The sequence below is a fragment of the Chionomys nivalis genome, chromosome 11 (genome assembly GCF_950005125.1).
Source record: "Chionomys nivalis chromosome 11, mChiNiv1.1, whole genome shotgun sequence".
Lineage (NCBI taxonomy): Eukaryota > Metazoa > Chordata > Mammalia > Rodentia > Cricetidae > Chionomys > Chionomys nivalis.
In genome coordinates, this window is record NC_080096.1 from 48,464,554 (window position 1) to 48,486,565 (window position 22,012).

Below are 22,012 nucleotides of genomic sequence, written 5' to 3' on the forward strand. Positions count from 1 at the left end.
CACATCTGATTAGACAGCAGGATGCTGTAAGAGCAGAGGAGCCCAGGGCTCACCACCTTTTCCTACATATTGGAAGGATGATTATAGAAATGATTACCTACAAGGGAATGATACAGCACGGTTCTGGGTGGCGGGTGTCTCAAGGTTAAAAATGCAACAGGATGGAATGATGAAATAGGGTGTGTGGCTCAGCACACCACCTTCTTAGACGGACTACCTTAAACTGGCTGAGGGGATGGGGCTGTGTATAAGGGCAGTGCCAACTATGCCAGCTAGAGACTATTGACTACTGACTATCTACCAATTACGGAGGTAGTCATGCTACACATTTGTTAATGCTCACAATGGACTTTTGTGTTAGATACTGTTTCCTGTTTTAGACTGCCTGTGGGGGTGCAAACCTTCAATCCCAGTATCGTGGGGGGGGGGCACAAGGAATTTAAGGTCATCCATTGCTAGACAGTGAGCTGATGGCCAGCCTGGGATATAGGAGACACTGTCTAAGATGAACCAAAATCAAAGCCCAATCATCTTTTTTAGAGTTTGAGTAACTGAGATACAGGGATGACAAAGTATTACCAAGCCAGAACCCAACCCAGACACAGCCCCACTCTTAACCAAGGCATAAAGCATGTGAGAAAGAGACTGCACTTTTTGCCAGAAGGTCCTTGTTCAGTCCTGCGGAGTGACTCTGAACTTAGATTTGATATCAGGTCAGAACAAATTGCATTTGTTAATTCTAATCTGAGAATGAAAACAAAACAGAGGCACTTACTGGCCCCTGCAGCGGCTCACGTTACCTCCCTTGCGTATACACACAGGCTTAGAACTTGCTCACCTTCCAGGCACTGTACAATGGAGCTCTATTTTAAGATGATGACTTTGCATCTTAGCTCCTGAATCGTATGGACACAGCATATTTGGTGGGCACCGAAAGCCTCAGCACAGCATAGGAGCTCCTATTGGACACTGTTTTGTGCAACAAAATCAGATGTATCAGCAGCTGGAACTTCAGGGTTAGTTGTTAAGAACTGGACTCTCCTAGGTGACAGTTATGATGAGAAGTGGGTCTGCCTGTAATCCTCAAAGCAGACTGACTCCTTTTCTTAGTTACCTTTCCACAGTTGTGACCTAGGCAATTTCTAGAATAAAGTTTATTGGGGCTTGCTTATAGTGTCTGAGGTTGGGTCTATAACCACCATGGCATGGAGCTTGGCAGTGCTTAGGAAGGCATGGTACTAGAGCAGTAAGTAAGACCTAAAATTTGATCCACAAGTAGGGAGACAGTCAGACAGACAGAGACAGCATGAGAGAAACAGCAAGAGAAGGGAGGGGGGAAAGAGAGACATTGAGAGTGCTAACTGAAAATAGTGTGGACTTTTGAAACCTCAAAGCCTACTCCCTATGGCACACCTCCTCCAACAAGGCCACACCTCCAAATAGTTCCACCAAATAGGTACCAAACATTTAAACACATGAGCCCATGGCCACCTTTCTCATTCAAATCACCACACTCCTGTAATGAAGTGCACCTTCTCTCTGGACACAGTAATGGCTTAAGGGTAGACACTGAGATGAAACAAGAACAGAAGACTTCTGCCTCCAGTGACTCAAGGGAGAGGCATCAGCTCTGCTCTGGTAGAGGCTTAGCTCTAGAAGTGACGTGCACACCATGCTGGGGATGGGGGTCTGGCTGATAGAACAGCTGAGATACTTCTGGCACCAACTGCTCCTGAGTTGAGTCATAATTCTGTCCCTGCAGTGGCTACAGGTGGCGTGGACAACATCTGAAGCCTTTAAGTAAATTTCTGCTTCTGGCTAATTAAGAGTCACTAAAGACTCTCACAGCACCCAAACTTTTCTTTTAAAAGTTGGTTAAACAAACTTGAGAGAAACTATCCCTAGCCCACATATTCATTTTCATAAGTCAGAAACACAGCTCAGTGACAAATGTCTATGGATTCAACCCAAAAGGAATTCTTTACATTCTGGAATGAGTTTGCATACTGAAGAGACCAATCTTCCCCACCGCTTCCAGATCTTTCATGGAACCGTAATTTCTGTGGAAACCTGTTTCCTCTCTTGGTTCAGCTCTAGCTACGGGAAGTGACAACTTGCAGGGTGGCAGCGACACTCCAACAACACAAGAACGCAGATGCTCAGCCAGATGTGAGCATCTGCGTTGTCACCAAAACACCAACTGCCCCAGGCTGTTAGAGAATGAGCCCCAACTGTTCTTTTGATATTTATAACACCAATAATATGTGGAGGTGGGGTCTGGATGTGTTAGAAAGTCAAATTCTTAGTTTCTCAAGTAGATGGGAGTACCTGTGTATGAGAATTGATCCCTTCTTCAAATCTGTATGTGAGTGTGATATGTATATTCATGAACATGTGTGATGTGTGCATACCTGAGTATGTACATAGAGGTCAGAGGTCAATCTCATGTTTATTTGAGACAGGGTCTATTTGTCAGTGCATATGCCAGGCTATGCAGCATAAGAATCTGTGGTATTTTCCTTCTCTTCTTCCCATGAGATTTGAATTCAGGGCCCCATGTTGGCAGAGCAAGCACTAACACACTGTTCCATATCTCCAGCCCTAATAATTGCTTCTTTTTTTTTTTTTTTTTTTTTTTTTTGGTTTTTCGAGACAGGGTTTCTCTGTGGTTTTGGAGCCTGTCCTGGAACTAGCTCTGTAGACCAGGCTGGTCTCGAACTCACAGAGATCCACCTGCCTCTGCCTCCCAAGTGCTGGGATTAAAGGCGTGCGCCACCACCGCCCGGCTAATTGCTTCTTTAAAGTTGTATTCAAATCCTATCTGTGACACCTCTGCACCTCATCTTTATCTATAAAGTGTGTTAATAGGGTTAATCTCATGTGAAACATGGGTTAATATTAGACTAAATGTTACCACTTTCCCACCCAGTATGGATTAGAATGATGCTTTCAGAGGACACAGTGAGTGCCGCAAACCTTAGCTGCCGCTGCTCTCAGCAGCTCTGGCAGTTCCTGGTAGATTGCGCCATGGGCACTGTGGTCAGCAATATGCCCGGGACACACAGGTCTTTAGACAACTGGTTTATACCTGAAAGAGTCTGCGGATTTACAGCTTCCTTTGAAAGACACCTCAGCCTCCAGCGGTCTTAGCTTCCAGAGCCTTAATATCACACCAGCAAGCAAGGTGTCTCCAGGAAGCTAATTCTACCACAGGCCAGCACTGAGCAGTGTTGCTTTCCAAGAAGCCCAGGATCCTGAAGGCCGCTAGTGTGGGTAAGACAGCATGAGTTCTGTGTGCCTCCCCTCATGTCATCTTAGTCTGTGACAGTTGACCACTGGGAATTACAACTGTAGCATTCTTTTCCCCATCTAGAAAAAGTGTTGCTAACAAGTGATTCCTTCCCAGGCAAGTACAAATTCAAGTTAAGTCCCCTCAGTGGGCCAGTCACAGGCAGTAGGGGTGGGGTGGGGTGACATGGGGTAGAGGTGAACCCGTGCTAAAATGTGCCCCCCTTCCATCCTGGCATTCGTGAGGTTGTCTTCCTTGCTGCTCTTCTGTCTCTCTGGTTTTCATTATTATACAAGAGGGAAGGGGACGGATGAAAAAGCCAAAGGGTTTTCCTTGCATGGCTATGAAGCAGATTTGATTAGAAGTTCACTGTCGTTTTTACGACTTGCAAAGGGAAATTTATCATCTGAGCAAATCCCAAGCTATCTCTGAGATGGTGACATAAAGAACAATGAGCTGTGAAAAATGCCACATATTTGCATGCACTTGAACTCCACATAGGCAATTTGTACACTGTCACAGAGAGGGGTCAGTGCTGGCTCAGCCAGTTCCCTGTTCTCACAGAGAATCCCCAGACCCTTGTTGGAGTGAGGATGTGCATAGTCACTTTTGGAAGTACCAGCCAGGAAGTGAACTCCAACAAGCCTACACATACTAGACAATCACTTAGGACTATGTTTACAGTTGAGTGTCAGTGCAGAGAAGATCAGGAATGAATTTTAGTCAAGTGCAGTAGACACGCTTGATAAGCGACGTCAAAAACTAGAAGCCACATCACTGCCCTAAAACCAATTCCAAAGTGACCACAGTATCGCCTAACACATTTCTCTCCCCCCAGTTCACCACCCACTTCCTTTTTTAAAGTTAGCCACCTCAACCTGCCATGGATCAGGTTTAAACCACAGGCAACCTTTTCTGTTTTCCCTGTGTTTATCTAATCGTGTGCAGTGCTCTCTTTAATCCAGGGACGCCACATGAGACAAAGAGGACTTTTCTCACATTTCAACAGGCTGTGAGAGTTTTACAATGACCTTTGGGGATGCAGCTGGTTTTCCAGCTGGGCAAGAGGGACTGAAGTGATACCAGGTGGAGGACGCGGATATAACTCGGTGTATGAGGTGCTCGTTGTGTGTTTGCTGTTGATACCCAGACCCTACATAAAAACTGGGCACAGGGGTGCACATCCCAGTGCTGGGGAGGCAGGGATTGGTGGATCCCAGGGGCGAGCTGACAAGGGACTCTCATGGCCAACCCATGAGAGAATGCCCGGAAAACCCGAGGTAGGCAGTGCCCGAGGTAGGCAGTGCCCGAGGAAGAGACTCGAGGTTGCTGTCTGGCTCCCGTTCCCCAACATGGGCACTCCACCACATAAAGTAATGTTAGGGTGTAGCACATGAATCTGGAGCCTTGTAAGCCAGGGACGATTATCAGTGTGAGGTCAGGTGTTTTCATCAAAACAGGGACATATAAAATGAAGGATTTAGACAGGATGCAGTGGATATGAGGAGTGGTCACTCCTCCTGTTTCCTAGCAACTGTGGGCAGGAAATGCTTCACTGGGCTATGAAGTCAGGCAGTGCCCATCATGGTGTTCCTCCTCACAGGTTACGTGTGGTCTGAAAAACTGACTTCTGCTCTTCCTGACCATCTCTAAGAACCACTGTCTTTAGGCTTCAGCATCAGTGAGTCAGATACAGAAGGTTCTGGAATCCTTACTGTAGGTAATGCTGGGAACAAACGAGGCAAGTGAAGGGTTAAGAGCAGTGAGACTGCAGGGCTACACAAACTGGCAGCACACACTGATGGGCGGTCTGGACTGCCCAGCCACCTGCACAGACCAATTGGGAGCTGGAATTTGGGTATAAAGTCTACTATGCAGATGAGCCTCTAGCCCTAGTTATGGGGCTACGGACAGCGATGGCTGCTGGGGGAGGGAGAGCCAGTGTTCTTTACGGCTCTGAGCTCTGGTAGGTCAACCACACTCCACTGGATGGCCACACACAAACTGGAGTTGACAGGTTAGTAAGTTAGAAGTGGGGTGCCGTAGAATATTTGTTTAACTAGCCAAAGATGTGTTAACATTTCTTATGCTACATTTGTTTAACTACGTATAGATGTGTTGCATTTGCATTAAATAAAATTAACCTGGGCTCAGGGAGGCGGGGTTAGCAACTAGTTGACAGGAAGTAGCTAGGAGAAACATAGCATGAGTTATTTTAGTTGGGGCACTGTGGAAGGAGAGCGGCTTCCTGGGATGCCCACTAAGAGAGAAGGTTAACCAGTTGTTACTCTAACTCTCTGAGCCTGCAGGTTTTCACCCTAGCCTTTGAGTCTGAAGTTTTATTAGACGATAAGGATTTAGTTAAAACTGCCTTCAGTGCAGTAACACAGCCATTGCCTGGGGAAACAAACTTCCTCCCAGGTTACGGCATTAGTAGCCGGCTGATAATAGTTTAAAGCGTAGCCACTGTGAGGAAGGTAGAACAGCAGAGAGGAGAAATTAAGTTGGCAGTAGAGAGGTGGGGATGAATCTAGGGGCAGTTAGTGGGTGGAGTTGAGGGTGAGTACAATCACAATAAACATGCTAGGAAATTCTTGAATTTATAAAATTACATATTAAAAAACTAAAAGCTCCTATGTATAAAACTTGACTTGACCCTCTTAGGACCATTGTGCTGGCTGAAGGAAAGACATCTGTTGGGTGGTCAGGCCCCTGGCGCCAGTGTGAGCTCTGTTTTGGATCAAGTTGTAACCCTAAATCTGAACGGTGTTTTATGTGTTTTCACTCCTCTGAGTCAGTCACACTGCAGCTTCTAAGAAAATGTGCGCTGACAAATGAGGGCCTTAGCGCCCTTGGAGTTCACCTAGGCAGAGTCTGGTGCTAGGGATAGGTGCTGCTGCTGACTAAGCCTTGCCTCAGGCAACTGCTGGTGAGTTCTCATGTACACAATCATATTCAATCCCAACAAAGCAGCAGCAAAAATCCAGGCTTGGAGGAGAAGCCAGAGATGGGCAGTGTGAACCTTTTCAGAGCTCTTGACTTGTACCGGACAGTCCTTACATTTGCAAAGGCAAGTCACACCAGGAAATCTTGCCATACAAGCACTATTTAACATAAGAGAAGCTGATCTTCCCTGAAGTGTGTCTGCAGATCTTATATGGACCAGGCATTTCAAGGCAGGGAGCAAGGGTACTCCTAAGATCAGGCAGTCCAGCGGATGGAGCCCTGGAGTGGTAAGATAAGCTGCTGGCTTCCATTTGAGTTTAATGCCACAGACTACTTAGGTCAGTTGAAAGTTAATTGCAGAAACAGTGCATGCTTCCCCCGGCATCTTGATCCCCTATAAATTCTAAAACCACCTCCAGGATGTAGGTCACCTTGCTATCTAGATTTCTCCCACTTCTATGTTCTTGTACTAAGAGTTAGATTATAGTAGTAACAAATGCCATTGACAGCATGAAAAATTAAATAAAACAAAAACCCGAAACAACTTTTAAAAACTGTGAGAAATGAGAAATGTTATGGAGGCTGCTGCTTTATGTGAACCAGGTTTGAATGCCAGGTGTCACTTGACACACACCCGCATTGTTGCTATGTAGTTTCACAGAACAGGGAATGCGGCGCGTATCTGTTGGGGCCTTTGTTGAGCAGGGAGACCTTGGGATATTGGCCAAGCCTTAGGATGAGGAAGTGCAGCTAAACCCATGGAGGAGGGCTTTAAAGAGCAGGCACAGAAAAGGACTTGGCACAATGCACCAAGAAAGGTGAGTCCTTTTACTGCCACCTCTGTGGAAGTTCGTGGGAACATGCCAGACTTGCTGCTGGCAAGCACATTTGCTGTGCATGGTCTCCACAGTGTTCTGGAGAATATGCATTGTTGGCCACTGTACGCTGCACACTGCCATTGCTGCCACTGACTCCTACCTGGTCTATCCACTCTGGCCTGTCCCATCTGATCTCCACATAGCAACTACAGGCAACTTGTAGCCAGCCCCTGCAGCGCTCTGAGGCTGCCTCTTGCTGTCAGCTCAGTGATCATCTCTGTAATGTGACCTGGCTCTCACTGACTTCTCAGCTGCTTCCATCTTACCAGCTGGACACTTTCAGTTCACTAACTACCCAAGGCTCTAAGACTGTCAAGAATCCCCCCGCTCTAGAGTTTATTTATTTTAAAATTACATGTATGCATGTATCTGTGTGGGGGTATATGCACATGAGTGCAGGTGCCTATACAAGCTAGAAACATTGGATTTCTTGGAACCACCTAATATGGGTACAGGGAACCAAACTTAGGTCCTCTGTAAGAGCAGTGTGTGCTCTTAATTGCTAAGCCATTTCTCCAGTCCCTCCTCTGTTTCTTTTCAGCTCCATTCCCAACCACAGTCAGCCTTCTTTGCTTATTTAAAACAGGCTCTATTTACAATTCAACCACCACAATGGATGATACCAAACACCCACACACCAGAAACAAACCTGCATCTGCACTGAACACATATAGAGATCACTTTCTTGATTATTTTGGAAGCAACATAATACAACTATAATATACAACAGTATAAGTACAACTTATACTATATTAGGTATTATAGGAAATCAAATGTCTTACAGAGGAGAATATGTATAGATTATAGCAAGATCACTTTCTTGATTATTTTGGAAGCAACATAATACAACTATAATATACAACAGTATAAGTACAACTTATACTATATTAGGTATTATAGGAAATCAAATGTCTTACAGAGGAGAATATGTATAGATTATAGCAAACCACCTCACCATTTTATATAAGGGATTTGGCCATTATATAAAAGATTTGGTATCTTGAGGGCCTGGGAACTAATTCCCATATAGAGACTAAGAGAGAATATACCGAAAGCTTCTTCAAATCTCAATTCAGATGTCCCTAGATGAGGCCCTCATTCATATGACCTGTGAGTGCCAAGTACTTTTAGTTCTTAGCGCGATCAAAGTAGAAATTTCAATATAATTGAAACGCAGCTACCATAGGAGTTGGTATCTGTTTACCTTCAGTAGCTGATTCCTAGAATCTGTCACCCCCCTTTGGAATCCTGCCAGGGATTAATGAGTGGGTTCCAGCTCCTCCAGACCACAGCAGCTGCCATTATCTGCTGTGTTGATTATAGCCGTTCTACTAGCTGCAAAGCCACACATCACTGTGACTGATACATGAAGCCACGTCTCACAGTGGCGCATTTCTCTAGTGGTAAAGAATCCTGAACATATTTCACACATTTACCAATTATTTTATATCCCTGGAGAAATACTAGCATTCTTTCCCATTATTTACTTTAGTTATCTCTTTATTATTTACTGTGAGCTGGTTGCTTAGAATCATTTTGTTTTGGTAACTGTAATAGCAAGGAGAATGGCCAAGAAGACAGAAAAGGTATAATGGCTTTATAGAAAAGCAGAAAATTAGGAGCCAAGACATGGATAAAGATATAAAGGCAGCAGCCAACAAGGAGGTCAGTTATAAGAAAGCAGTGAGCCCCGCCCCATTTTACTCCTTCCTTCCCACCTAACCAACAAGCTTCTAAACATGGGAGCCTAGTGTGAGAGCACCTGCGCATCTCAAGCTCTTTAAAAACACAGCCAGGCATGGTAGTGCATGCCATGCACTTGTACGGCTAAGGCAGGAGGCTCATCCATCTGAAGCTAGCCTGGAGTTCCTAAGGAGGCCTCGTCTAACCAAACAACGAAGGTCTGAAGTCCTGCTCATCACTGGGCTCCCTGTATACATGTAAAGAGATCCCTGATATTTCTTTCATTTTAAGAAAAGTCATCCAGAGCTGGAGAGATGGTTCAGAGCACCGACTGCTCTTCTAGAGGACCAGAGTCCAATTCCCAGCACCCACATGGCAGCTCACAACTGTCTGTAACTCCTGTTCCAGGAGATCTGATACTTAACACAGACATACATGTAGGCATAACACCAAGGTACATAAAAGACGGGGGTGGGGTAAGGTCACCTATATGATCAACACAGTACAGGACTGGGCTCCAGCCTTGGCTGTGCCAGCTCCCTGCTGTGAAGTCTCCGAGAAGAGACTGCCCCCTGTTAAGTGCAGCTCCTCAGCAGCCAGCACCACATGTACATCGGGGTTCAACAAGGCAGCCGCTGTGAACATGCCTAGCACAGGTTAGCTTTGGAAACATTTTAGTTTATTTCATTTTATGAAATATCTGCTTGTCTATACATAGCTTTAATGGTCAGTGTAAAATTATGTGTAAATTTCAGTTCTTTATTTAATTTTATTTTATGTGCCTTGTTTTGCCTACATGTATGTGTGTGTGAAGGTGTCAGATCTTGGAGTTATAGACAGTTGTGAGCTGGCATGTGGGTGTTGGGAATTGAACCCAGGTCCTCTAGAAGAACAGCCAGTACTTTTAACTACTGAGTCATTAAACTTCAACTTTTTAGTGACCTGTTTTTATCTTTTTGATGTTAGGAGTTGATGATTTAGAGGTGTGTGTGTGTGTGTGTGTGTGTGTACAGCAAAGAGTGACCCCAGTGTGAGTTCCTCATGGTAGACTTTGGTTCCATTGTGTCTGTATCTCTGATTGCCTCTACTACACAGTACTTTGGAGTGTAGCTTCCATGCTGGGTGGTTTTAGACAACTTATTTCATATTTCAGCACCTGTTTCCTGGCTCTTATCACTGCTTCCACAGGTGAGCTAAAGCAATTCCTTTCCCTGCCCTTCTTGGGCAGCCGTACCAGCTTCTGGCCTTGGACATCAGCACCCAAGATCTCCAGCACGTGAATCCCACAACTTGTCACAGTGACATCCCTAGTTCTAAGGCCTTTGGACCTGGCTTCTGTGATTCTTCAGCTTACAGACAACCCATTGTTGGGCTTCCGAGACTGCACAGTCAAATAGGTCAGGTTCCCCAGTACCCTCTTCACACAGTCATCTTAATGATCTCTCTTCCTGGAGAACCACCAGTAGGTTCGTACTTTCATTCTGGGTTTGAAAAGCACACTTTATATATATATATATTTCCATTCAAAAATTTCCACTTCCTCCCCTTCTCCCATACCCCTCCTGCTCCCCCACTCCCCCTTCTCCCTCCCACTCCAGTCTTAAGAGATGGCAGGGTACCCTGTCCTGTGGGAAGTCCAAGGCCCTCCCCCCTCCATCCAGGCCTAGGACGGTGTGTATTTTGGGACTAGGGTCCCAAAAAGTCAGTACACGCAGTAGAAACAAGTCCCTGTGCCATTATCAATGGCTTCTCAGTCAGCCCCCATTGTCAGCCACATTCAGAGAGTCCGGTTTGATCACATGCTCGTTCAGTCCGAGTTCAGCTAGATTTGGTGAGCAAGGAAGTCAGGACCGCAAGGGGTTGGTCCACCCACTGAGACAGTGTGCCTGATCTAATGGGAGCTCACTTTACTTTTTCAAGTTGTACATAAACCAGGAACACAATCCATTTATTGCCACCCATTAAGGCTTTAATAAGAACTACAAAATCGACATCAAGAACAAAAACTCACTTGGGGATTATGAGCCCAGGGCATGGGGGCTCACATCTGTAATCCCAGCATTTGGAAAGATGAAGCACGATCATTCCAAGTTTGAGACTAGTAAACACTAAAGTCAGACTCCTTGGATCCAAACCCTATTTCTCCCTTTACAGGAATATAATCTGAGGGGATAAAGTTATGTGCCATCACAACAGGTTAAGGCCAAACTCTTTTATATGAGACCATTTACATTATGCTAAAAAAGTGTCCAAATTCAGGTTATCTTTCTTCTCTCAATTAGACCATGGATAGGTTCCACTGAAATAGTGACAGAAATTTATTTAGAATACCAGAAAACAAGGAAGATGGGAAGGGAAGGAATAAAGGGGAGAGAGACATAATGAGAACAGGAGATCCAGTTATTCCTGGATGAACTGATACTTAAAAATAAGCCCAGACGACAATCAGACATACATGTAGGCAAAATACACACACACACACGTATCCACTGTGTTCCTAGGCACCAATTGTGAAGAGATTGTTTACAGACAACTCTAAGAGACCTGAAGTATTGAGCTTCATTTGAAAATTTTTTTTGTCTGTGAACCATTTCTTCACTATTGGTGCCTAGGAACAGAGTGGATGAAGAATGGCTTCTATCTGCAGCCTACAAGACAGCCTTGTTGGTACTATCAGACTCTCCAAAGAAATAAAAAATGTCCTTCCTTTCCTTCCTCCCTCTCTATTTCTTCTGCAGATTGAATTGAGGTTGCTACAGAAATCACGTTGTTTTAAAATGTTTTTCTCTAACATGGTGCTTCTCATCCTGTGGTCGCAATCCCTTTGGGGTCGCATATCAGATGTTTATATTACAAATCATAACAGTCGCAAAAGTATAGTTAGGAAGTAGTAATGAAATAATTTTATGGTTGGGGTCACCACAACATGAGGAACTGGATTAGAAGGGCCCAGCATCAGGAAGATTGAGAACCACTGCTCTATGTGTCCATAGTGATACAGTGTCTCAAACAATAAGTTAACTTGTATTTAAATGAATGGTTTTTCAGTGCAGATATGCGTTGTCTTTCGGAAGAGAACAGGGGCCCCATGTGGGACTTATTGCTCCCCTTGTTAGTGGGGTCTTGTGTCCCAAGAAGTTTGCTAGTTTGTAGTGGTCTGCTACAATTTCTACTTTTGCTGAAGTAACCTTTCTTTTATACCCGAGCAAATCAGTTCACTTAGTTGGAGATAAAATCTAAAGAGTTCCAATGCATACTTTTTCTAAAAGCTGAAAGATAAAGAAATGAATTATTTCTCAAACTCCTTCAAGTAAAATAAAACCTCAGGTAGATTTAAAATCATCTAAATGTTGAGTTTCTGGAGATCTATACACATTTGAACCACAGAGGGGCAAGGAAACAATAATGACAAAAAACAGCCCATAGTTCTTTCTAACAACTGTAGTCCAGCTTTGGAAGTGATTGGATACAAACCAGAAAGGTACATCACGAAAAAAGGCCTGGACACAGAGAGCATGCACACAAAGCAGCCATTGACCTTTGAAGGAAACTAACTTCCTTAACTTCGTGTCCTTATTTATAAAGGAATGGTCACCACTGTCACCAATGCAGAACACAGCAGAGAGCACGGTTCAAAGCAGACAACTAAACAAGATGTCAAACGCACCTGGTGGGACAGCCACAGCTTCCTTTATCTGGGGCAACTAAGTATCTTTTACTAGGAAACAAAGGCATCTTCTCTTCCTGTGTTGCCAAGGTTCCTTCAGTCCAGATCCTGGAAATACCCAGGGCTGAGCTGCACTGGAAGGAGGGGCTGGCTGCTGCTGTAATCCTAGACAGCACAGTTCAAGTGTGGTGAGGAAGATGCTGTGTTCCTGTCTCAGAGCTCAAAGCACCTTGTGACCAGGACAGTAGGCAGTCAGTCCTTCATCTAGGGCAGTGAGTGCAAGCCCTGCTCCTGCCCTGTGCCCTCCCACTCTAGGATTCTTACCGGTTTGGGACTTTCAGTGTCAGGCAGGTGTCTGACGTCCACGCTGCTGTCTTCCTCACTACTGACAGGTTCAGTGCCACCCAGGTCCTAAGGGACAGTAAAGAAAAGCAGCGAAGATGTCATTCTTCATTTATACTGCACAGCTGTAGGGGTGGTGTTCCTAAAGCTACAGCGGACACTGTTTCTGCAGAAGTCATCCTGCCATCTTCCTTTGTAACAGAAAGCCAGTAGACACATGTGCCCATTTGTTTTACTGGCATCAGTTCCTGCTGCCTGTAGTGTTTCTGAGGAAAGCCGGCCCGTTCTCTGTTCCAGGCTGGCTGATTGTCTCAGGCCAGGTCCTTTCTTGTCAACAGTTTGTCAGGAATGGGAACCTGGACGATGAACTTTGTCAGTTCTGGTAACAAGACTAAAAAACGTGTGCTGGAGGTTTCCTGGGCGTTCTTCATCTTTTTTTTTTCTTTGTATTTTACTACTTATCTGGATGTTTATGCCCACAGATTTAGTTTTTACAAGCCAATAGACACTGAGAGATTATTTCCCCACAGAATTGTAATCATATGTGCCTAGAGAAAGAATGTGGTTGAACTGATGTAGTCACTAAGACCATGATGTCTTAGGGTTTCTACTGCTGTGAAGAGACTATATACATGATCCACATGTGCATTCTGAGACTGGGGGAACATGAATCTGGGTCTTCCATTGTTGTAACAAATCATGTCCCCACAAATTCACTGCTATGTTAACCACCCATGGCTTTAATTTTCCTCTTTCTCCTTTTGGTCCTATACATTCGACCCATCTCACGTTCTGTTTAACTTGAGATAGAGGTCCAATCCCTAAAAGCTGAACATTTACGTTCTGAGGTGGCCAATTTGGATGCCAAGATTCTGGTGCAATTATTGTTATATCCGCACCTGTGCCTACCAGACCTTCAATGACAATGTCATTTATTCATATTTTTTATTTTAATCTTTGTTCATTTATAGAAGTTTGCCAAAATACTCGCTTTATGGCTTTTATTGATAGCTGTTCTATTATCCAGAGCAGTAATGGTTTCTTACAATAGGCATTAGGTTCTTTAATTGCTCCAGGAAGGAGTTTCCTCTATGACAACAGGAAAACAACTGAATGGAATTTGGTATGGGGGGCCTGTAAGAGGCCCTTCAAGTGGCTTCCTGATGGCAAAGGTTACCTTGACTGTTGCTTGTTTATCTATATTCATCATGGGTCTGGATGGGGGGGCCATAAGTCCTACCCTCCCTGAAGGACTTTTGATAGTGTCATTTTGTTGTTGCTCCAGTAAATAACCTCCCACCTGTGTTTAGCAAGAAACTGTAGACAGAAGTTTCTGTTCCGCATGGTCTCATAGTCGTTCAGTCCCAAGTAAACACACAGAGGCTTAAATTATAAACTGTTTGGCCTATTGCTCAGGCTTATTACTAACTCTTACAACTTAAATTAACACATAATGCTTATCTATGTTTAGCCATGTGACTTGGTACCTTTTCCCAGTAAGGCTTTCTCATCTTGCTTCCTCTGCATCTGGCTGGTGACTACATCTCTGCCTTTCCTCTTCCCAGAATTCTCCTAGTTTGGTCACCCCACCTATACTTCCTGCCTGGCTACTGGCCCATCAGCATTTTATTTAACCAATATGAATGACAAATCTTTACAGTGTTCAAGAGCATTATCCCACAGCAGGAAACTCTCACTGAGTTTAGTGGGTCACATACAACAAGACAGAAAATAGGAGTGGATGTGTAAGCAGAAGGGTTTTATGGGAGAGGATAGAATGATAACAGGGGTGAAAACAGCTGAAATGTAGTCTATACATTAAGTGTATGGGACTGTCAAACAATGAAAGGAAGTTTTGTTTTTTTTTTTTTTTTTTTTGTTTAAGACAGGGGTTCTCCATGTAGCCTTGACTGTCCTGGAACTTGCTCTGTAGACCAGGCTGGCAAAAACTCAAGAGATCTACCTGCCTCTGCCTCCTGAGGGTTAAAGGTGTGTGCCATCACTGACCGGCCCATTGAGAGAAATTTTAAAAAGAAAATTGGCATTGTTACAGAAGCATATGATTTTAAAGTCTCTGGCCTTAAGAGGGAGGGGCTTAGAATTAGTATTTGTACTCCAGGGTGCAACTTAACAGGAACAGCCTGGGGTAACTGTACATACAGTGAGCAATTTTCTAAGTGTTGCTTTCCCACAGCTGCAAAGAACAAGTACAGAAAGACATTCAACAATCACCATAGGACTTGGTAAAAAAAACAAACAATAATTAATAGCGAAGAAAACCTGCTATGTACTTGTGTGGATGTGGATAACAGAAACACAAAGTGAGGTGGCAAATACTCAACAAAGCCCTACAGCACTGGGTGACCCGAGTGTCTCAGTTCCTGGTATGCTGCATCTGTATCACAAATATACAAGATTCACAATAGATATTCTAATGCCTTTCTATATTTCTTGTATGTCCATAAAATCTTGGCATTTAAAGAACTAATTCTGTGTAGGAAAGCCACCCATAACAAGAGACACCCAATGCAATCAACAGACATACCCTCAACCCTGAGCAGCAGCAATCTCTGGTCCACATAGCTCATCACACCACATACAGCAGTTGCAATTCTGAATGTCTGGTGATAGTGCTCTTTTTCCATGGAGGCTTCATTAGAGTTATTCACCTAGCCAACATGTTAATATGTCTGACAAATTAGGCTCCATGTCAAGTCCTCCTTCCGAGGCACCAGTCTTACAGAACAAACAGCTGTTTCAATAACCTGCAGAGTCATACAAGTGCAGCTGTATTTAAGATTCTCCTCTATGAACCAAAGTTATTTGCCATTAAAAGCTCCTCTCTGAGTTTGCCTTGTGAGTTGTACTGTGTTTTCCTAATTTATTGTGTCTCCATTTGATGCTGGGGCCAACAAGCAGTGTAACAACCAGATTCTTTGTGAAAACATTTTCATAGCTTAGCTAGTCATGAACAATTTAGCTGTATGGTGGTATATCCACTGAGTATAAGAACTGTCTGTCAAACAGCCACTTATGACTTATGCCAGCACCAACAGTGTAGAACACTCTTGGGATGCCTTTATCTCAGCTGAATACCAGGTAGTGTAATGAAAGTGCAGCCTTAGTCAGAGTGGTTTCTAAAAGTTTGTACCACACTTTGGCTACCACAAGCCTTAGTGAATGTAGCAACCACTTCCACCTATACCTAAGACACAAAGCTCAGATTTGCAGCAAACCCTAAGCTATCTGAATGTGACTTGTGCTGGGATAGGGATAGACACTTTTCTCTGACTAAGAAGACAATTAAAGCTTACTGAGAGAAGCCCTCCTGAGCTGCCTCCCTGGTGTTGCATTAGTGAAGATGCTTTTCTTGGGTCTTTCCTATTTTTAGGATTGTGGGCTGAGCTGGTTACAGGAAGAATGAAGCAGTAGAGGCAGCAGAGCAGCCCTGGCAGGGATGACGGCAGAGAGCTTGGTGGGCTCAGGGTGAGCTGCCTGAATACTAAAGCAAAGGCAACTGAACAGTTAAGAGAGCAGCCAGGGCAGAAATGAAGGGAAAGTGAAAACAGGCTGGGAAGGTGAAGCTGATGGAGGATAAAAAACTGTACAGAGCCAGGGAAGAGAAAAGGCCAGCTAGCTCTGGCCAGTGGGTGAGTTCTGGAAGCTGTCAAGCCCGTGTGTAGCAAGGACTTGCCAACAAACAGCCCCTCAGGAAACAAGTACTGGGTAGCCATCCACCACAACGTAATGTTTCAATGATGGACCATATACATAGTAGGGTTCCATATGTCTTAGGATTTTTAGTGCTATGATGAAGCACCAACCAAAGGTAACTATAGGAGGAGGGAAGGGTTTGTCCAGCTCGCATGTCCAATCAAGGGCCATCACTGAGGAAGTCAGGTGGGAAGTGGAGGCAGGAGCTGACACAGAGGCCACGCCATGCAGGAGTGCTGTTTACTGGCTTGTTCCTCACGGCTTGTTCTCACTTCGGTCACTAAGAAGATGCTCTGCAGACTTGCCTACAGGCCAATCTGCTGAGGACATTGTCTCAAAGTTCTGTCCACTGACATAAAAACTAGCACATGCTTCACACATTGAGGGTAATGCTGGTGCAAAACTACAATGTCACTAGTCACACTGCACTTCTGTGCAGCAAAGCAATCAGTACGTGCATGTTATTTGATAATATGAGATAATCACTATTGATGTCTGTATTACACTATGCTTCACACTATTTTATAAACTTTCTCTGTAACACACCGTACCACTCTGCTGGCACCCGTGCACTCACGTTTAGTCTTTCTCAGAAACATTCATTAGCATCTCTTTTACATCCTAATTACACATGCGGGGAATCTCTGAGGAGACTGAAAAATCTCTGATGCCAACATCTGTGCCTCTTTCAAGCCCTTTGTCTGATTCATTCCTCCTGGGTCTGTTCACTTCAAAGGCCATGCTTTAAGTGGGACTATATTCACCTTTTAAAACCTTCTCTTCTGCTTTTGGTCGAACATGCCTCCATTGAGGAGGACATGAAGTCAAAATCCAAATGGAAAAGAAACTCAGGAGAGAGAGAGAGGTGGGGGAGAATTGAGAATGGTTGGAAATGGGCTAAGGTTTGCAAGTATAGTGTGTGTGCTTAAACAACACAAGAACAAAATTGCATCTCCACTCTGAGAACAGAATGGCTCACACAGCAAGGAGCCGTTAAAACACCCCATTTGCCAAGAGCTTAAAACATGGCAAACAGTCAGAGACAGGAAGGAGGTCAGAAGCATGACTCTAAGGAACAAGGATCCCTGGTGACTTGCAGACCATCTGGCTGAAGGAAAGTGGCTGTGACAAGATGAGTCTGTTAATCCAGGAGATAGGTGGTCACTTCTCTCTTGCTGATCTTCAAATCACCTGTCCAATGAGGAGGGCTTGGCCAAGCCTGCTCACGGCAACAACTCCCCAGGAAGACCCAAGTCAGGAAATACAGGAAGTAAGGACCATAGATGAGCAAATGGCAAAGGGACCAATACAGCATCACCCAAAGATGGTAAAGGCGCATGTGTGTTCATGTCCTATAAAGATGGTAAAGGCGTGTGTGTGTGTTCATGTCCTATAAAGATGGCAAAGGGGTGTGTGTGTGTGCTTGTGTCCTATTAAGGACATTTTTTTCCCCACACCTTCTGAAATTCCAAACTTTGCTTCTGCTGGGCTCACCGAGAATCTCCCAAATAAGGTGATGATTGTTGGGACCAATTGAGTCCTGGCCTTCAGCTGCTCTTCCCTGTCTAGAGCCTTCTAATTGAAGTTACCAGAAGCTGTGCCTAGCTTAGAGGATCAGAGAATGGGATTTTCACCTCTTGGCCATTGACTGCAGTGTATTTAAGCCTCCATGCTATTAAAGATGGGCTTTTTGGTACCAATGTTGGAAGGTTCATGTGTCAGTCTGTCTCTGCATGTGTATTCTCAACCTCCAGCCCTTTACCCGAAGCTCACGAACTGGGTTCTAGTGCATAGAGCGCAGATGGGTGGTTTTTTCATTTATTTTAGCTTAATGTTTTAGCTATTTTTAATTAGAAGAAAAAATGGGATCATACTGGGCTGGGACTGGAAGCAGAGAAACTTCCTCTTGCAGGACATGGGAGTTATACATGGAGACCCACAACTGGACAGTGTGCAGAGACTGAGAGACTTGGGAACACTCAGCTCTGAGTGGGGTGTCTTCATCAAACTCTTCCCCTCAGGGCTCAGGGACGTATGAAGAAAAGGAAGCAGACGGCTGTAAGAGCCAGAGGGCAAGGACACAGTGTCTCCAGACAACCGGACTGACGCACACGGGAACTCAGAGACTGTGACAACACGCACAGGCCTGCACAAAGAGGCTGCTGGCCCTGAGAGGGGGGAGGAGACACAAGCCCAGAAGCTATCTCCAACTGACAACCACTTGCAAAGGAAAAATTCATTTTCTCCAGCGAATCTCACTGATTATATAAACCACACTTAAAGGCAGACCCCATGTACATAGATGGCAACACAAAATGAATTCAATGGTATTTTTGTAGATTTTTTTTTGCCTCATATTAATTTGTTTGGGCATTTTTTATCTCATTGATCTTTTGCTTGTAGGGTTCCTGATCTTTTGTTTAAATGGGTCGTTTTGTTTGTTTGTGTGTATATCTGTGTGCAAAGTTTCCTGTGCTTTTTTGCTATTTTTATAATCCTTTTTAAAGTTTGCTTTTTGTTTTTTAAATAGAGAAAGGCATAGAGCTGGATGACTAAGAGGTTCTGGAAGGAGAAACCATGACCAGATTATATTGTATGTCTTTTCAATAGTTAAAACAAAAATGTGTGAGTGTGTATGCACGAGCATGTACCAGGAGAGAAAGCACCCACCCTGGGCTCACCGACCAGCTAGCCTGGCTGGCCAGCACTGGGTGACAAATATTCTACCTGCAGAGCTTTCAGGCCTGTGCTAAAGACCCAAACTCAGGTCCTCACCCTTATGCAGCAGACATTTCACTGACTCACCCCAGCCTCCTAATTTAATACTTTTGAGACCGAGTCTCACTACTTAGCCTAGGCTGGTCTTGGTCTTATCCCGTCTCTACCTCCCGAGTTCCAGGACTGCAGGAGATGCTGTCACCTTGCTGCTTTATTTTTATGCACTTTCTTTTCTCAGATATACGACTTACGCACAGTTTCTTACAACTGGATAGAAAGAAGCTTGAGTGCAGGAACACTGCTTTGAGGGCAGGGCATCGTTCAAGCTAAGAAAATTCTGGTGGTTTAGAAGGACGTTTCCACCAGATGAACATTAGTGCTGTTACTCCCATTTTCTCATGCACAGTATCAATATGACAAGAACATATGTATAAAAATAACTGTTTTCCTTTGATTTGAGATGCAACTAAGCTAAAAACCTAACAGGCATGCCTCCCAGTATAATTAAACTTTGTTTCCATTCAATTTTTAAAGGTAGGGTCTCACTATGTAGCACTGTCTGGCCTGCTGCCTCCCACTCACAGAGATCCGCCTGCCTCTGGCTCCTGAGTGCCGGGATTAAAGGCGTGTGCCATCACACCTGGCTTGTTTCTTATTTTTAAAGTAAGAGCCATGTTTGTTGGTTTAGACTATCTTATGACTGTGTTCCTAAATCCATTGCACTTTTCAAAACACCACATAGGACTTTTAACCCCCACTACAGCAGTTCACAGATATTTCTTTTTGCAAATAAATAAATAAATAAATATTCCATTTACTAGATATGACGACCTGAATTTTTCTCTCCTAAGCACTACCATGAACACAGTTTTAGATGGCAGGAATTCCAGAATGGCAGTGCACAACCAGGGGTAAAATGGCAATCGTGGCAATGGCTGTTCCTCTGCAACCATCTCCTCAGCTCTTCCTGATTGGGCACTTCCTCTCATGTGGTGTTTGAAAAGCACAACCTCTGAGCAAAAGCAAGACAGAAGTTCCTGCAGTAGAAGATGTTTACAAGATCCAGGACTCCTTAAGGAGGGATGCCATGAATATCCAAGATCCACATTCTACCTAAGCCCTTACCATCTCTTATAAGACCCCTGCAGTGACTTTTTAACTGGTTTTCTTCCTCAATTAAGACATCCTCTTTATTTATTTGTGTGTGTATGCCCTCGTGTGGCAGTAAGAAAACTTATGGTAACTGTTTTGGTTTCCATGTGGCTGAAGGGATTGAACTCGGGTTGTCTGTTAGACATCTCACACATTTACCATTGCCTTTAGCAAGTGTCTTTACACACTGAGTCTCAGGACGCCTCTAACGCTTGTCACTCGGCTAATCCTGAATTACAGATCTGGCTGAATGTCTTCTTGTTCAAGATGTTTCCAACAGCTCCAAGTGCCTACAGCATGTCACAGCCTTCTGGAGTTTAGGATTCAAGTCTCCCATGTAACCTCAGTTTATTTTCCAACATATTCTATTATTTGATTTCACATCCCTCTCTTCCTCTCCCTACTGCTACACTTTTTTCTTCTGCTGTGTTTTAGTTTGCACTATTCTCATGCTCTAGGAAACCATTTTTAAGCATACAGAGTCTCACCACGTAACCCAGACTGGCTGGGTTCATGATTCTCTTCTCTCACCTTGGCCTCCATTGTTGGGAGTATGTGCTGCCACACCGGGCAGCATAACAAGAAATGAGGTACACACTCACACTCACTGCACCAAGATCCCCACGACCAAGCATTTGTCAATGGATGGCTGGATACAGAAAATGAATCTTACATACAAACTGTGCTTATTTACAAACCAGTACCAACCAGTGATGACATAGGTAAACATGGAGAACTTTGTTAAGTGAAATAAGCCAGGTGTTCAAAGTAAAATATCACGTGACTTCACTTAACTATGGATTAAAATCTCACGGAAGCAGAGAGTAGAATGGTGGTTACTAGTAGTGAGGTTAAGAAAATGTAGGTCAAGCCGGGCGGTGGTGGCGCACGCCTTTAATCCCAGCACTCGGGAGGCAGAGGCAGGCGGATCTCTGTGAGTTCGAGACCAGCCTGGTCTACAAGAACTAGTTCCAGGACAGGCTCCAAAATGTAGGTCAAAGACTCCAAAATTTTAGTAGATTGGGCAAATAAGTACAAGACATAATTAGATTGTAATTAAAAATAATGCCTTCAGTCTTGAAAATCTCTAAGAGTTTTTTTTTTTAAGATTTATTTAATATGTATACAACATTCTGCCTCCATGTCTGCCCGCATGCCAGAAGAGGGCGCCAAATCTCATTAGATGGTTGTGAGCCACAATATGGTTGCTGGGAATTGAACTCAGGACCTTTGGAAGAGCAGCCAGTGTTCTTAACCGCTGAGCCATCTCTCCAGCCCCCTCTAAGCGGGTTTTTTGTTTGTTTGTTTTGTATTATGTGTTTTGTTAGGATACTGTTACATAGCCTTAAACACACTATTTTTGTCTTTGGCCTCAAAACTGGGATTATAGACAAGCAGCACTCGAGGAGATTTCAAATAATCCTATCCTAGCGCGCACACAAAACAACAAGAACTATGTGAAGGAATGCATGACCAATCTACTTTGGGTTAGCTGTCCCATAATGTATACATATTCGAAACACAATGTTGAAACTGGTAAATACAAACACTTTTCATTTGTCAATTCAAAAATTAAATAAGTTAATAAAGAAATAAATCCCATTTTTGTCCATAATCATCAAT

At 44.0% G+C, this 22,012-nt stretch overlaps 1 protein-coding gene across 2 annotated transcripts in view; it reads right to left on the bottom strand.

Annotated features, from left to right (window-relative positions):
- The window catches only part of Patj (PATJ crumbs cell polarity complex component), a 313,297-nt gene that overhangs the window by 74,538 nt on the left and 216,747 nt on the right, over positions 1 to 22,012 (bottom strand). For both annotated transcript variants that reach the window (XM_057783541.1, XM_057783542.1), the window contains one exon: positions 12,788 to 12,874. In XM_057783541.1, the coding sequence (XP_057639524.1) occupies positions 12,788 to 12,874 (87 nt within the window). The remainder of the gene's footprint in view (positions 1 to 12,787; positions 12,875 to 22,012) is intronic.